Source organism: Oncorhynchus masou, chromosome 27, assembly GCF_036934945.1.
Source record: "Oncorhynchus masou masou isolate Uvic2021 chromosome 27, UVic_Omas_1.1, whole genome shotgun sequence".
NCBI classification, from domain to species: domain Eukaryota; kingdom Metazoa; phylum Chordata; class Actinopteri; order Salmoniformes; family Salmonidae; genus Oncorhynchus; species Oncorhynchus masou.
In genome coordinates this window covers 13,969,766-13,985,798 of record NC_088238.1, presented here as the reverse complement: position 1 = coordinate 13,985,798, position 16,033 = coordinate 13,969,766, and the positions used below count along the sequence as shown (strand labels likewise).

The following is a 16,033-nucleotide window of genomic DNA, read 5'->3' as shown; positions in this document are numbered from 1 at the left end:
TTTAATGTCTGCTATCCCTCCTGTTTCCTCTGTCTCTTCTTCACAGGAGGAGCCTGGTGATTTGACAGGGGTGCCGGAGGAGTATCACGATCTGCGCACGGTGTTCAGTCGTTCCAAGGCCACTTCTCTCCCTCCACACCGGTCGTATGACTGTAGTATTGATCTCCTTCCGGGAACTACTCCCCCGGGGTAGATTATACTCTCTGTCGGCTCCCGAACGTAAGGCTCTCGAGGATTATTTGTCTGTATCGCTCGACGCCGGAACCATAGTCTCCTCCTCCTCTCCCGCCGGAGCGGGGTTTTTTTTTTGTTCAGAAGAAGGACGGGTCCCTGCGCCCATGCGTGGATTATCGAGGGCTGAATGACATAACAGTTAAGAATCGTTATCCGCTTCCTCTTATGTCTTCAGCCTTCGAGATCCTGCAGGGAGCCAGGTTTTTCACCAAATTGGACCTTCGTAACGCCTACCATCTCGTGCGCATCAGGGAGGGGACGAGTGGAAGACGGCGTTTAACACTCCGTTAGGGCACTTTGAATACCGGGTTCTTCCTTTCGGCCTCGTTAACGCTCCAGCTGTCTTTCAGGCACTAGTTAACGACGTCCTGAGAGACATGCTGAACATTTTTGTTTTCGTTTACATGGACGATATCCTGATTTTTTCACCGTCTCTCCCGATTCATGTTCAGCACGTGCGACGCGTCCTCCAGCGCCTTTTGGAGAACTGTCTTTATGTGAAGGCTGAGAAGTGCACTTTTCATGCCTCCTCTGTCCCTTTTCTCGGTTCCGTTATTTCCGCTGAGGGCATTAAGATGGATCCCGCTAAGGTCCAGGCTGTCATTGATTGGCCCGTTCCTAAGTCACGCGTCGAGCTGCAGCGCTTTCTTGGCTTCGCGAATTTCTATCGTCGTTTCATCCGTAATTTCGGTCAGGTGGCAGCTCCCCTCACAGCCCTTACTTCTGTTAAGACGTGCTTTAAGTGGTCCGTTTCCGCCCAGGGAGCTTTTGATCTTCTCAAGAATCGTTTTACTTCCGCACCTATTCTTGTTACACCTGACATCTCTAGACAGTTTGTTGTTGAGGTTGACGCGTCAGAGGTGGGCGTGGGAGCCATTCTTTCTCAGCGCTCCCTCTCTGACGGCAAGGTCCATCCTTGCGCGTTTTTCTCTCATCGCTTATCGCCGTCAGAACGTAATTATGATGTTGGTAATCGCGAACTGCTCGCCATCCGCTTAGCCCTAGGCGAATGGCGACAGTGGTTGGAGGGCGACCGTTCCTTTTGTCGTTTGGACTGACCATAGGAACCTTGAGTACATCCGTTCAGCCAAACGACTTAATGCGCGTCAGGCTCGTTGGGCTCTGTTTTTCGCTCGTTTCGAGTTTGTTATTTCTTATCGTCCGGGCTCAAAAACACCAAGCCTGATGCTTTATCTCGTCTCTTCAGTTCTTCTGAGGTCTCCACCGACCCCGAGGGGATTCTCCCTGAAGGGCGTGTTGTCGGGTTGACTGTCTGGGGAATTGAGAGGCAAGTAAAGCAAGCACTCGCTCACACTCCGTCGCCGCGAGCTTGTCCTAGGAACCTTCTGTTCGTTCCCGTTCCTACTCGTCCGGCCGTTCTTCAGTGGGCCCACTCTGCCAAGTTAGCCGGCCACCCCGGCGTTCGGGGTACGCTCGCTTCCATTCGCCAGCGTTTCTGGTGGCCCACTCGGGAACGTGACGCGCGTCGATTTGTCGCTGCTTGTTCGGTCTGCGCGCAGACTAAATCTGGGAACTCTCCTCCTGCCGGCCGTCTCAGACCGCTTCCCATTCCCTCTCGACCGTGGTCTCACATCGCTTTAGATTTTATCACCGGACTGCCTTCATCAGCGGGGAAGACAGTTATTCTTACGGTTGTCGATAGATTCTCTAAGGCGGCTCATTTCATTCCTCTCGCTAAGCTCCCTTCTGCTAAGGAGACGGCTCAGATCATTATCGAGAATGTTTTCCGAATTCATGGCCTTCCGTCAGACGTCGTTTCAGACAGAGGCCCGCAGTTCACGTCTCAATTTTGGAGGGAGTTTTGCCGTTTGAATGGGGCTTCCGTCAGTCTCTCGTCCGGCTTTCATCCCCAGTCTAACGGTCAAGCCGAACGGGCCAATCAGACTGTTGGTCGCATTTTACGCAGTCTTTCTTTTCGTAACCCTGCGTCTTGGTCAGAACAGCTCCCCTGGGCAGAGTACGCCCACAACTCGCTTCCTTCGTCTGCTACCGGTCTATCTCCTTTTCAGAGTAGCCTCGGGTACCAGCCTCCGCTGTTCTCATCTCAGCTCGCCGAGTCCTGCATCCCCTCCGCTCAGGCTTTTGTCCAGCGTTGCGAGCGCACCTGGAAGGGGTCAGGTCGGCACTTTGCCGTAATAGGGCGCAGACTGTGAGGGCCGCTAATAAGCGTAGGACCAAGAGTCCTAGATATTGTTGCGGTCAGAGAGTATGGCTCTCCACTCAGAACCTTCCCCTTAAGACAGCTTCTCGCAAGTTGACCCCGCGGTTCATTGGTCCGTTCCGTATTTCTCAAGTCATTAATCCTGTCGCAGTGCGACTTCTTCTCCGCGCTATCTTCGTCGCGTTCACCCGGTCTTCCATGTCTCCTGTGTTAAGCCCGTTCTTAGCGCCCCCGCTCGTCCCTCCCCCCATCCTTGTCGAGGCGCACCTATCTACAGGGTTCGTAAGATTTTGGACATGCGTCCTCGGGGCCGTGGTCATCAGTACCTAGTGGATTGGGAGGGGTACGGTCCTGAGGAGAGGAGTTGGGTTCCCTCTCGGGACGTGCTGGACCGTTCGCTGATCGATGATTTCCTCCGTTGCCGCCAGGTTTCCTCCTCGAGTGCGCCAGGAGGCGCTCGGTGAGTGGGGGGGGTACTGTCATGTCTTATTATGTCTGTTCCTGTCCTTTCTCTTCACTCTGTCTCTCTCTGCTGGTCTTATTAGGTTACCTTCTCTTTCTCTCCTTCTCCAGCTGTTCCACATCTCCCCTAACTAGCTCATTCACCCTTTCCCCACCTGTTCCCTCTTTTCCCTCTGATTAGGTCTCTATTTCTCTCTCTGTTCCTGCTACTTTCGGTGTCAGATTCTTGTTTGTGTTTTTCATGCTAGAAGCAAGCTATCGTCTCGTTTGCTTCCACCTTGTCCTATCCTGTCGGAGTCTGCCTGGCAGGTGCATCCTGCACTCTACTAACGTTCTTTTGTTCCATTGACAACGTCGGAAGAGGATCTATGCCATTCCTGTTTTTCATTAAAAGAACTCTGTTTTCTGTTAAAACCGCTTTTGGGTCTTCACTCAAGTACATAACATGGTTATGTTAGTATTGATACATGGTCAGTAATATAGTTATATTAGTATTGATACATGGTCAGTAATAGTTATGTTAGTATTGATACATGGTCAGTAGTGGTTATGTTAGTATTGATACATGGTCAGTAGTGGTTATGTTAGTATTGATACATGGTCAGTAATAGTTATGTTAGTATTGATACATGGTCAGTAGTGGTTATGTTAGTATTGATACATGGTCAGTAATAGTTATATTAGTATTGATACATGGTCAGTAATATAGTTATATTAGTATTGATACATGGTCAGTAATAGTTATGTTAGTATTGATACATGGTCAGTAATAGTTATGTTAGTATTGATACATGGTCAGTAATAGTTATATTAGTATTGATACATGGTCAGTAATAGTTATGTTAGTATTGATACATGGTCAGTAATAGTTATGTTAGTATTGATACATGGTCAGTAATAGTTATATTAGTATTGATACATGGTCAGTGATGGTTATATTAGTATTGATACATAGTCAGTAGTAGTTATGTTAGTATTGATACATGGTCAGTAATATAGTAATATTAGTATTGATACATGGTCAGTAATAGTTATATTAGTATTGATACATGGTCAGTGATGGTTATATTAGTATTGATACATGGTCAGTAGTAGTTATGTTAGTATTGATACATGGTCAGTAATATAGTTATATTAGTATTGACACATGGTCAGTGATGGTTATATTAGTATTGATACATAGTCAGTAGTAGTTATGTTAGTATTGATACATGGTCAGTAGTAGTTATGTTAGTATTGATACATGGTCAGTAATAGTTATATTAGTATTGATACATGGTCAGTAATAGTTATATTAGTATTGATACATGGTCAGTAATAGTTATGTTAGTATTGATACATGGTCAGTAATGGTTATGTTAGTATTGATACATGGTCAGTAGTGGTTATGTTAGTATTGATACATGGTCAGTAATAGTTATGTTAGTATTGATACATGGTCAGTAGTAGTTATGTTAGTATTGATACATGGTCAGTAGTGGTTATGTTAGTATTGATACATGGTCAGTAATAGTTATGTTAGTATTGATACATGGTCAGTAGTGGTTATGTTAGTATTGATACATGGTCAGTAATAGTTATATTAGTATTGATGCATGGTCAGTAATAGTTATATTAGTATTGATACATGGTCAGTAATATAGTTATGTTAGTATTGATACATGGTCAGTAAAAGTTATGTTAGTATTGATGTATGGTCAGTAGTAGTTATGTTAGTATTGATACATGGTCAGTAATATAGTTATATTAGTATTGATACATGGTCAGTAATAGTTATATTAGTATTGATACATGGTCAGTAGTAGTTATGTTAGTATTGATACATGGTCAGTAATAGTTATGTTAGTATTGATACATGGTCAGTAATGGTTATGTTAGTATTGATACACAGTCAGTAGTAGTTATGTTAGTATTGATACATGGTCAGTAATAGTTATGTTAGTATTGATACATGGTCAGTAGTAGTTATGTTAGTATTGATACATGGTCAGTAATAGTTATGTTAGTATTGATACATGGTCAGTAATGGTTATATTAGTATTGATACATGGTCAGTGATGGTTATATTTGTATTGATACATGGTCAGTAATAGTTATATTAGTATTGATACATGGTCAGTGATGGTTACATTAGTATTGATGCATGGTCAGTAATGGTTATATTAGTATTGATACATGATACATGGTCAGTAATAGTTATATTAGTATTGATACATGGTCAGTAATAGTTATATTAGTATTGATACATGGTCAGTAATAGTTATATTAGTATTGATACATGGTCAGTGATGGTTATATTAGTATTGATACATGGTCAGTAATGGTTATATTAGTATTGATACATGGTCAGTAATGGTTATATTAGTATTGATACATGGTCAGTAATAGTTATATTAGTATTGATACATGGTCAGTAATGGTTATATTAGTATTGATACATGGTCAGTAATAGTTATATTAGTATTGATACATGGTCAGTAGTGGTTATATTAGTATTGATACATGGTCAGTAGTGGTTATGTTCGTATTGATACATGGTCAGTAATATAGTTATATTAGTATTGATACATGGTCAGTAGTGGTTATGTTAGTATTGATACATGGTCAGTAATATAGTTATATTAGTATTGATACATGGTCAGTAGTGGTTATGTTAGTATTGATACATGGTCAGTAATAGTTATATTAGTATTGATACATGGTCAGTAGTGGTTATGTTAGTATTGATACATGATCAGTAATAGTTATATTAGTATTGATACATGGTCAGTAATATAGTTATATTAGTATTGATACATGGTCAGTAGTGGTTATGTTAGTATTGATACATGGTCAGTAGTGGTTATGTTAGTATTGATACACAGTCAGTAGTGGTTATATTAGTATTGATACATGGTCAGTAATATAGTTATATTAGTATTGATACATGGTCAGTAGTGGTTATGTTCGTATTGATACATGGTCAGTAGTAGTTATATTAGTATTGATACATGGTCAGTAGTGGTTATGTTAGTATTGATACATGGTCAGTAGTGGTTATGTTAGTATTGATACATGGTCAGTAATATAGTTATATTAGTATTGATACATGGTCAGTAGTGGTTATGTTAGTATTGATACATGGTCAGTAGTAGTTATATTAGTATTGATACATGATCAGTAATATAGTTATATTAGTATTGATACATGGTCAGTAGTAGTTATATTAGTATTGATACATGGTCAGTAGTAGTTATATTAGTATTGATACATGGTCAGTAGTGGTTATGTTAGTATTGATACATGGTCAGTAGTAGTTATGTTAGTATTGATACATGGTCAGTAATGGTTATGTTAGTATTGATACATGGTCAGTAGTAGTTATGTTAGTATTGATACATGGTCAGTAATATAGTTATATTAGTATTGATACATGGTCAGTAGTGGTTATGTTAGTATTGATACATGGTCAGTAGTAGTTATATTAGTATATTAGTATTGATAGGAGTCCCAGGAGGCTGCTGAGTGGAGAACGTGTCATAATAATGGCTGGAACAGAGCTTATAGAACGGCATTTGATCCCATTCCACAGATTCCGCTCCAGTCATTACCACAAGCCCGTTCTCCACAATTAAGGTGCAACTAACCTCCTGTTTTAAATACATTCTTTTGGGCTTCACTGCATTCACTTGTCAGCATTTGGAAGTCGGTGTGAAACAACTCTACCTAACAGGCCCTTGTAGACAGACCTCCCGAGGCCAGTCTGCAGTCAGTCTACAGTCATTACGGTCCCTTTCATATGACAGGTTTACATGTCAGTCAGAGCCCTGGAAGAGATGGCATCTAATCCATTCAACGTGGCCGCCACCTACTGAGTGCAGACACATCTGAGTGTTCACCTCAAAGGAGGCCTAAATCAGTGGAACAGTTGGAGCGGTGGCTCTTTCCTCGGCACAATGGGTCTTTGATCTGATCCGGTGTGATGGTGCAGACTCACTGAGAGATAACTAGACTACGTTCACCTTCATTTCCCTAGAAAAAGGCTTGTCTCTCACTCTCTCTTTCAGCTCTCTCTCTGTCTCTCTCTCTCTCTCTCTCTCTCTCTCTCTCTCTCTCTCTCTCTCTCTCTCTCTCTCTCTCTCTCTATCTGTATCTCTCTCTCTCTCTCTGTATCTCTGTATCTCTCTCTCTGTTTCTCTCTCTGTATCTCTCTTTTCTCTCTCTCTCTCTGTATCTCTCTCTCTCTCTGTGTATCTCTCTCTCTCTCTCTGTATCTCTCTCTCTGTATCTCTCTCTGTATCTCTCTCTGTATCTCTCTCTGTATCTCTCTCTGTCTGTATCTCTCTCTCTCTGTATCTCTCTCTCTCTCTCTCTCTCTCTATCTCTGTATCTCTCTCTGTTTCTCTCTCTCTCTGTATCTCTCGCTCTCTCTGTTTCTCTCTTTGTCTGTATCTCTCTCTCTCTCTGTATCTCTCTCTGTCTGTATCGCTCTGTCTGTATCTCTCTCTTTGTATCAATTCAACTCAATTTAAGGGCTTTATTGCCATGGGAAACATGCTAGCAATGCCAAAGCAAGTTAAGTAGATAATAAACAAAAGTTAAATGAACAATTAACAGTAAACATTACACTCAAAAAAGTTACAAAATAAGAAAACATGTAAAATGTTATATTATGTCTATATACAGTGTTGTAATGATGTGCAAATAGTTAAAGTACAAAAGGGAAAATAAATAAACAAATATTGGTTGTGTTTACAATGGTGTTTGTTCTTCACTGGTTGCCCTTTCCTTGTGGCAACAGGTCACAAATCTTGCTGCTGTGATGGAACACTGTGGTATTTCACACAATAGATATAGGACTTTATTTCTCTCTCTGGCCCAAACTCTTTCTCTCTGGCTCACTAACTCTCTCTCTGGCTGTATCTCTCTCTGGCTCACTAACTCTCTCTGGCTCACTAACTCTCTCTGCATCTCTCTCTCTGGCTCACTAACTCTCTCTGCATCTCTCTCTGGCTCACTAACTCTCTCTGCATCTCTCTCTCTCTGGCTCACTAACTCTCTCTGCATCTCTCTCTCTGGCTCACTAACTCTCTCTGCATCTCTCTCTCTCTCTGGCTCACTAACTCTCTGCAGCTCTCTCTCTCTGGCTCACTAACTCTCTCTGCATCTCTCTCTCTGGCTCACTAACTCTCTCTGCATCTCTCTCTCTGGCTCACTAACTCTCTCTGCACCTCTCTCTCTGGCTCAATATCTCTCTGCATCTCGCTCTCTGGCTCATTAACTCTCTCTGCATCATTAGCTCTCTCTGTATCTATCTCTGTATCTCTCTCTCTGTATCTCTCTCTCTCTCTTTATCTCTCTCTCTGTATCTCTCTCTGTATCTCTCTCTCTGTATCTCTCTCTCTGTATCTCTCTCTCTGTATCTCTCTCTCTGTATCTCTCTCTTTATCTCTCTCTTTATCTCTCTCTCTGTATCTCTCTCTCTGTATCTCTCTGTCTGTATCTCTCTGTCTGTATCTCTCTGTCTTTATCTCTCTCTGCACCTCTCTCTCTCTGGATCTCTCTCTCTGTATCTCTCTCTGTATCTCTCTCTGTATCTCTCTCTCTCTTTATCTCTCTCTCTGTATCTCTCTCTGTATCTCTCTCTTTATCTCTCTCTCTGTATCTCTCTCTCTGGATCTCTCTCTCTGTATCTCTCTCTCTGTATCTCTCTCTCTGTATCTCTCTCTGTATCTCTCTCTGTATCTCTCTCTCTCTGTATCTCTCTGTCTGTATCTCTCTCTCTGTATCTCTCTCTCTGTATCTCTCTCTCTGTATCTCTCTTTATCTCTCTCTCTGTATCTCTCTCTGTATCTCTCTCTGTCTGTATCTCTCTCTGTATCTCTCTGTATCTCTCTCTTTATATCTCTCTCTGCATCTCTGTATCTCTCTCTGGATCTCTCTCTCTGTATCTCTCTCTTTATCTCTCTCTCTGCATCTCTCTCTCTCTGATCTCTCTCTCTGTATCTCTCTCTCTGTATCTCTCTTTATCTCTCTCTCTGTATCTCTCTCTCTGTATCTCTCTCTCTGTATCTCTCTCTCTCTGTATCTCTCTCTCTCTGTATCTCTCTCTCTGTATCTCTCTCTCTGTATCTCTCTCTCTGTATCTCTCTCTCTGTATCTCTCTCTCTCTGTATCTCTCTCTCTGTATCTCTCTCTCTGTATCTCTCTCTGTATCTCTCTCTCTCTCTCTGTATCTCTCTCTGTATCTCTCTCTCTGTATCTCTCTCTCTCTGTATCTCTCTCTCTGTATCTCTCTCTGTATCTCTCTCTGTATCTCTCTCTCTGTATCTCTCTCTGTATCTCTCTCTCTGTATCTCTCTCTCTTTATCTCTCTCTCTGTATCTCTCTGTCTGTATCTCTCTCTCTGTATCTCTCTCTCTGTATCTCTCTCTCTGTATCTCTCTGTCTGTATCTCTCTCTCTGTATCTCTCTCTCTGTATCTCTCTCTTTATCTCTCTCTGTATCTCTCTCTCTGTATCTCTCTCTCTGTATCTCTCTCTCTGTATCTCTCTCTCTGTATCTCTCTCTCTGTATCTCTCTGTCTGTATCTCTCTGTCTGTATCTCTCTCTCTGTATCTCTCTCTGTATCTCTCTCTGTATCTCTCTCTCTGTATCTCTCTCTGTATCTCTCTCTCTGTATCTCTCTCTCTGCATCTCTCTCTCTGTATCTCTCTGTCTGTATCTCTCTCTATACAGTGTCTTGTGAAAGTATTCACCCCCTTGGCATTCTCCCTAGTCTGGTTGCCTTACAACCTGGGATTAAAATAGTTTTTGGGGGGGTTGTATCAACATGCCTACCTCTTTTAAGATGCAAAATATTATTGTGAAACAAACAAGAAGTAAGACAAAAAAAAAACTGAAAACTTGAGCGTGCCTAACTATTCACCCCCCCCCCCCGCCAAAAAAAAAAGTCAATACTTTGTAGAGTCACCTTCTACAGCAATTACAGCTGTAAGTCTCTAGGGGTATGTGTCTATAAGCTTGGCACATCTAGCCACTGGGATTTTGCCCATTCTTCAAGGCAAAACTACTCCAGCTCCTTCAAGTTGAATGGGTTCTGCTGGTGTACAGCAATCTTTAAATCATACCACAGATTCTCAATTGGATTGAGGTCTGGGCTTTGACTAGGCCATTCCAAGACATTTAAATGTTTCCCCTTAAACCACTTGAGCGTTGTTGTTTTAGCAGTATGCTTAGGGTCATTGTCCTGCTGGAAGATGAACCTCTATCCCAGTCTCAAATCTCTGGAAGACTGAAACAAGTTTCCCTCAAGAATTTCCCTATATTTAGCACCATCCATTATTCCTTCAATTCTGACCAGTTTCCCAGAGTCCCTGCCGATGAAAACATCCCCACAGTGCTGTTGATGCTGGTGATGGTGTTCTCGAGGTGATGTGAGGTGTTGGGTTTGCACAAGACCAAGCCTTTTCCTTGATGGACAAAAAGCTCACTTTAAGTCTCATCTGACCAGAGTACCTTCTTCCATATGTTTGGGGAGTCTCCCACATGCCTTTTGGTGAACACCAAATGTGTTTGCTTAATTTTTCTTTAAGCAATGGCTTTTTCCTGGCCACTCTTCCATAAAGCCCACCTCTGTGGAGTGTACGGCATAAAGTGGTCCTATGGACAGATACTCTAATCTTCGCTGTGGAGCGTTGCAGCTCCTTCAGGGTTATCTTTGTTGCCTCTCTGATTAATGCCCTCCTTGCCTGGTCCATGAGTTTTGGTGGGCGGCCCTCTCTTGGCAGGTTTGTTGTAGTGCCACATTCTTTCAATTTTTTAAATAATGGATTTAATGGTGCTCCGTGGCATGTTCAAAGTTTAGGATATTTTTTATAACCCAACCCTTATCGGTACTTCTCCACAACTTTGTCCCTGACCTGTTTGGGGAGCTGCTTGGTCTTCATGGTGCCATTTGCTTGGTGGTGCCCCTTGCTTAGTGGTGATGCAGACTCTGGGGCCTTTCAGAACAGGTGTATATATACTGAGATCATGTGACAGATCATGTGACACTTAGATTGCACACAGGTTGACTTTATGTAACTAATGATGTGACTAATGATGTGACCCCTCCTGTCTCAGCCTCCAGTATTTATGCTGCAGTAGTTTATGTGTCGGGGGGCTGGGGTCAGTTTGTTATATCTGGAGTACTTCTCCTGTCCAATTCGGTGTCCTGTGTGAATCTAAGTGTGCGTTCTCTAATTCTCTCCTTTCTCTCTCTCGGAGGACCTGAGCCCTAGGACCATGCCCCAGGACTACCTGACATGATGACTCCTTGCTGTCCCCAGTCCACCTGGCCGTGCTGCTGCTCCAGTTTCAACTGTCCTGCCTTATTATTATTCGACCATGCTGGTCATTTATGAACATTTGAACATCTTGGCCATGTTCTGTTATAATCTCCACCCGGCACAGCCGGAAGAGGACTGGCCACCCCACATATGCTCTCTCTAATTCTCTTTCTTTCTATCTCTCGGAGGACCTGAGCCCTAGGACCATGCCCCAGGACTACCTGACATGATGACTCCTTGCTGTCCCCAGTCCACCTGGCCGTGCTGCTGCTCCAGTTTCAACTGTTCTGCCTTATTATTATTCGACCATGCTGGTCATTTATGAACATTTGAACATCTTGGCCATGTTCTGTTATAATCTCTACCCGGCACAGCCAGAAGAGGACTGGCTACCCCACATAGTCTGGTTCCTCTCTAGGTTTCTTCCTAAGTTTTGGCCTTTCTAGGGAGTTTTTCCTAACCACCGTGCTTCTACACCTGCATTGCTTGCTGTTTGGGGTTTTAGGCTGGGTTTCTGTACAGCACTTTGAGATATCAGCTGATGTACGAAGGGCTATATAAATAAATTTGATTTGATTTGATTTGAGTTGACTTCTGAAGGTAATTGGTTGCACCAGATCTTATTTACGGGCTTCATAGCAAAAGACATTTGCACATACCACTTTTCCATTTGTATTTTTTTTAAATTTTTTGAAACAATATACTTTTTTAATTTCACTTCACCAATTCGGACTATTTTGTCCATTACATGAAATACAAATAAAAATATATTTAAATTACAGGTTGTACTGCAACAAAATAGGAAAATCGCAAAGGGTATGAATACTTTTGCAAGGCACTGTATCTCTCTCTGTAGCTCTCTCTCTGGGCCACTATATCTCTGTAGCTCTCTCTCTCTGGGCCACTATATATCTCTCTCTAGCTCTCTCTCTGGGCCACTATATCTCTCTCTCTGTAGCTCTCTCTCTCTCTGTAGCTCTCTCTCTGGGCCACTATATATATATCTCTGGGCCACTATATATCTCTCTCTGTAGCTCTCTCTGGGCCACTATATATATCTCTCTGTAGCTCTCTCTCTCTCTGTCGCTCTCTCTCTCTCTGGGCCACTATATCTCTCTCTCTGGGCCACTATATCTCTCTCTCTGGGTCACTATATCTCTCTCTGTAGCTCTCTCTCTGTGCCACTATATATCTCTCTCTGTAGCTCTCTCTCTGTAGCTCTCTCTCTGTATATCTCTCTCTCTGTAGCTCTCTCTCTAAAGCTCTCTCTCTCTGGGCCACTATATCTCTCTCTCTGTGTAGCTCTCTCTCTGGGCCACTATATATCTCTCTCTGTAGCTCTCTCTCTGAAGCTCTCTCTCTCTGGGCCACTATCTCTCTCTCTCTCTGTAGCTCTCTCTGGGCCACTATATCTCTCTCTCTGTAGCTCTCTCTCTCTGAAGCTCTCTCTCTCTGGGCCACTATATCTCTCTCTCTCTGTAGCTCTCCCTCTGGGCCACTATATCTCTCTCTGTAGCTCTCTCTCTGTAGCTCTCTCTCTGTGCCACTATATATCTCTCTCTGTAGCTCTCTCTCTGTAGCTCTCTCTCTGTATCTCTCTCTCTCTGTAGCTCTCTCTCTGTAGCTCTCTCTCTCTGGGCCACTATAGCTCTCTCTCTGTAGCTCTCTCTCTCTGGGCCACTATATCTCTCTCTGTAACTCTCTCTCTCTGGGCCACTATCTCTCTCTCTCTCTCTGTAGCTCTCACTCTGGGCCACTATATCTCTCTCTCTGTAGCTCTCTCTCTAAAGCTCTCTCTCTGGGCCACTATATCTCTCTCTCTCTGTAGCTCTCTCTCTCTGAAGCTCTCTCTCTCTGGGCCACTATATCTCTCTCTCTCTGTAGCTCTCCCTCTGGGCCACTATATATCTCTCTCTGTAGCTCTCTCTCTGAAGCTCTCTCTCTCTGGGCCACTATATATCTCTGTCTGTAGCTCTCTCTCTGTAGCTCTCTCACTCTGGGCCACTATATCTCTCTCTCTGTAGCTCTCTCTCTGTAGCTCTCTCTCTCTGGGCCACTATATCTCTCTCTCTGTAGCTCTCTCTCTCTGGGCCACTATATCTCTCTCTGTAACTCTCTCTCTCTGGGCCACTATCTCTCTCTCTCTCTGTAGCTCTCTCTCTGGGCCACTATATCTCTCTCTCTCTGTAGCTCTCTCTCTAAAGCTCTCTCTCTCTGGGCCACTATATCTCTCTCTCTGTAGCTCTCTCTCTGGGCCACTATCTCTCTCTCTCTGTAGCTCTCTCTCTGGGCCACTATATATCTCTCTCTCTGTAGCTCTCTCTCTCTGAAGCTCTCTCTCTCTGGGCCACTATATCTCTCTCTCTCTGTAGCTCTCCCTCTGGGCCACTATATATCTCTCTCTGTAGCTCTCTCTCTGAAGCTCTCTCTCTCTGGGCCACTATATATCTCTCTGTAGCTCTCTCTCTGTAGCTCTCTCCCTCTGGGCCACTATATCTCTCTCTCTGTAGCTCTCTCTCTGTAGCTCTCTCTCTCTGGGCCACTATATCTCTCTCTCTGTAGCTCTCTCTCTGTAGCTCTCTCCCTCTGGGCCACTATATCTCTCTCTGTAGCTCTCCGTCTGGGCCACTATATCTCTCTCTCTGTAGCTCTCTCTCTGGGCCACTATCTCTCTCTCTCTCTCTCTCTGTAGCTCTCTCTCTCTCTGTAGCTCTCTCTCTCTTTGGGCCACTATATCTCTCTCTCTGTAGCTCTCTCTCTCTGTAGCTCTCTCTCTGAAGTTCTCTCTCTCTGGACCACTATATCTCTCTCTCTCTTTAAAATCAACAGTGTGGTAGGTGGCAGAACACACAATGAGGGCCTCTAGCAAAACTTTCCCACCTGGAGAATCTCTCTGAGGCATTTCACATCTCCACTGTAACCTCTGCTACACGGTCCGCCACGTAAACAAATCCCCCTCTGAGCAAAACCTGTCATTTTAATTGGTTCCTCACGACGGCGGTACATCAAACCAGACAAATCATGGGGGGTGCGGCTGACCCGGTGTCGGCGCCTGCGTCACACGTCTGTAACTGCAGAGAACGCTGTGTGTTTGTGTGTGTGAGAGTGAATTGGCCAGATAGTGGGGAAGCGGACAAGTATTTTCAAAACAAGCATGGTTATATATAAATATCGCCCAGGCAGTATCAAAATGATTGCAAAGATCATAGTCGAAAATGAGAAACTGGGACGTGGCAAATTAACTTGGCGAATATACAGGGTTTTGATTCAAGGGGACTTTTGAAATGCGGCCATCTGTACTTGGAGCAACAATGGCTCCCTACGCTTCTATTGGAGCACAGCTGCAGAACGGTGGCGGTCTCTTCGATGGACCAGGAAGATAGCATTACTGCCTTTTGTCTCTCCCCATACCTTTCAATCAGACCTCAGATCAGATCGCAGGGCTGGTTAGGAACTCCCATGGGTACTGTGGTTCCAGGGGGAATCTGATAGTTTGGTTTATGTATGGTTCACCTCACGTTGAAACTCATGATCTTTTTGTTTTCTGTCGGGGTGGAGAGATACAGGAAAACAAGGCTTTCTGTCTTGGGTGGAGGAATACAGGGAACTGGGATTTCTGTCTTGGGTGGAGGAATACAGGGAACTAGGATTTCTGTCTTGGTGGAGGGATACAGGGAACTAGGATTTCTGTCTTGGTGGAGGGATACAGGAAACAGATGTTCTGTCTGGGGTGGAGGAATACAGGGAAATAGATGTTCTGTCTGGGGTGGAGGAATACAGGGAAACAGATGTTCTGTCTGGGGTGGAGGAATACAGGGAAACAGATGTTCTGTCTGGGGTGGAGGAATACAGGGAAACAGATGTTCTGTCTGGGGTGGAGGAATACAGGGAAACAGATGTTCTGTCTGGGGTGGAGGAATACAGGGAAACAGATGTTCTGTCTGGGGTGGAGGAATACAGGGAAACAGATGTTCTGTCTGGGGTGGTGGAATACAGGGAAACAGATGTTCTGTCTGGGGTGGAGGAATACAGGGAAACAGATGTTCTTTCTGGGGTGGAGAAATACAGGGAAACAGATGTTCTGTCTGGGGTGGAGGAATACAGGGAAACAGATGTTCTGTCTGGGGTGGAGGGATACAGGGAAACAGAATCTGGGGTGGAGGGATACAGGGTGACAGGGATTTCTGTCTGGGGTGGAGGGATACAGGGAAACAGAATCTGGGGTGGAGGGATACAGGGTGACAGGGATTTATTTTTCTGGGGTGGAGGGATACAGGGAAACTGATTTTCTTTCTGGGTTGGAGGAATGCAGGTTAACAGGGCTTTCTGTCTGGAGTGGAGGGATACAGGAATTCTTGTCTGGGGTGTAGGGGTACAGGGAAAAATCTGTCTGGGGTGTAGGGATACAGGGAAACAGGGATTTCTGTCTGGAAACAGGGCTTTCTGTCTGAAACAGGGCTTTCTCTGTTATTGGAATCTACTGTAAAACAACCTCTTCGTCTCTCTGCTGTATGAGTGCATTCCTTGTCCATACATCGCTATCCGTTCCAGACTTGGAAAACATATCTGGAGGATAGTTTCCTGTGGGGATTTGACCTTAGTTCCCACGAGTGTGTAAAGGGTTGAGGCTATTGACCGTTGGTTAGAGGTGTCTTTGACCTCTCATTGACCATGTTCTACTCACATTGACCGTCTCTCGACCGTTGGTTAGAGGTGTCTTTGACCTCTCATTGACCATGTTCTACTCACGTTGACCGTCTCTCGACCGTTGTACTTGGCTCTGATGAGGGGGCTCTGTATGATGTCCAGGTTGGTGCCGGTCACGGTCACAGGTGTGTGCCCACTG

At 44.0% G+C, this 16,033-nt stretch overlaps 1 protein-coding gene across 1 annotated transcript in view; it reads right to left on the bottom strand.

Moving 5' to 3' along the window:
• The window catches only part of LOC135516590 (plexin-A4-like), a 104,851-nt gene that overhangs the window by 13,498 nt on the left and 75,320 nt on the right, over positions 1-16,033 (bottom strand). The window contains exon 14 of the mRNA XM_064940937.1: positions 15,937-16,030. Coding sequence (XP_064797009.1) covers positions 15,937-16,030 — 94 coding nt within the window. The remainder of the gene's footprint in view (positions 1-15,936; positions 16,031-16,033) is intronic.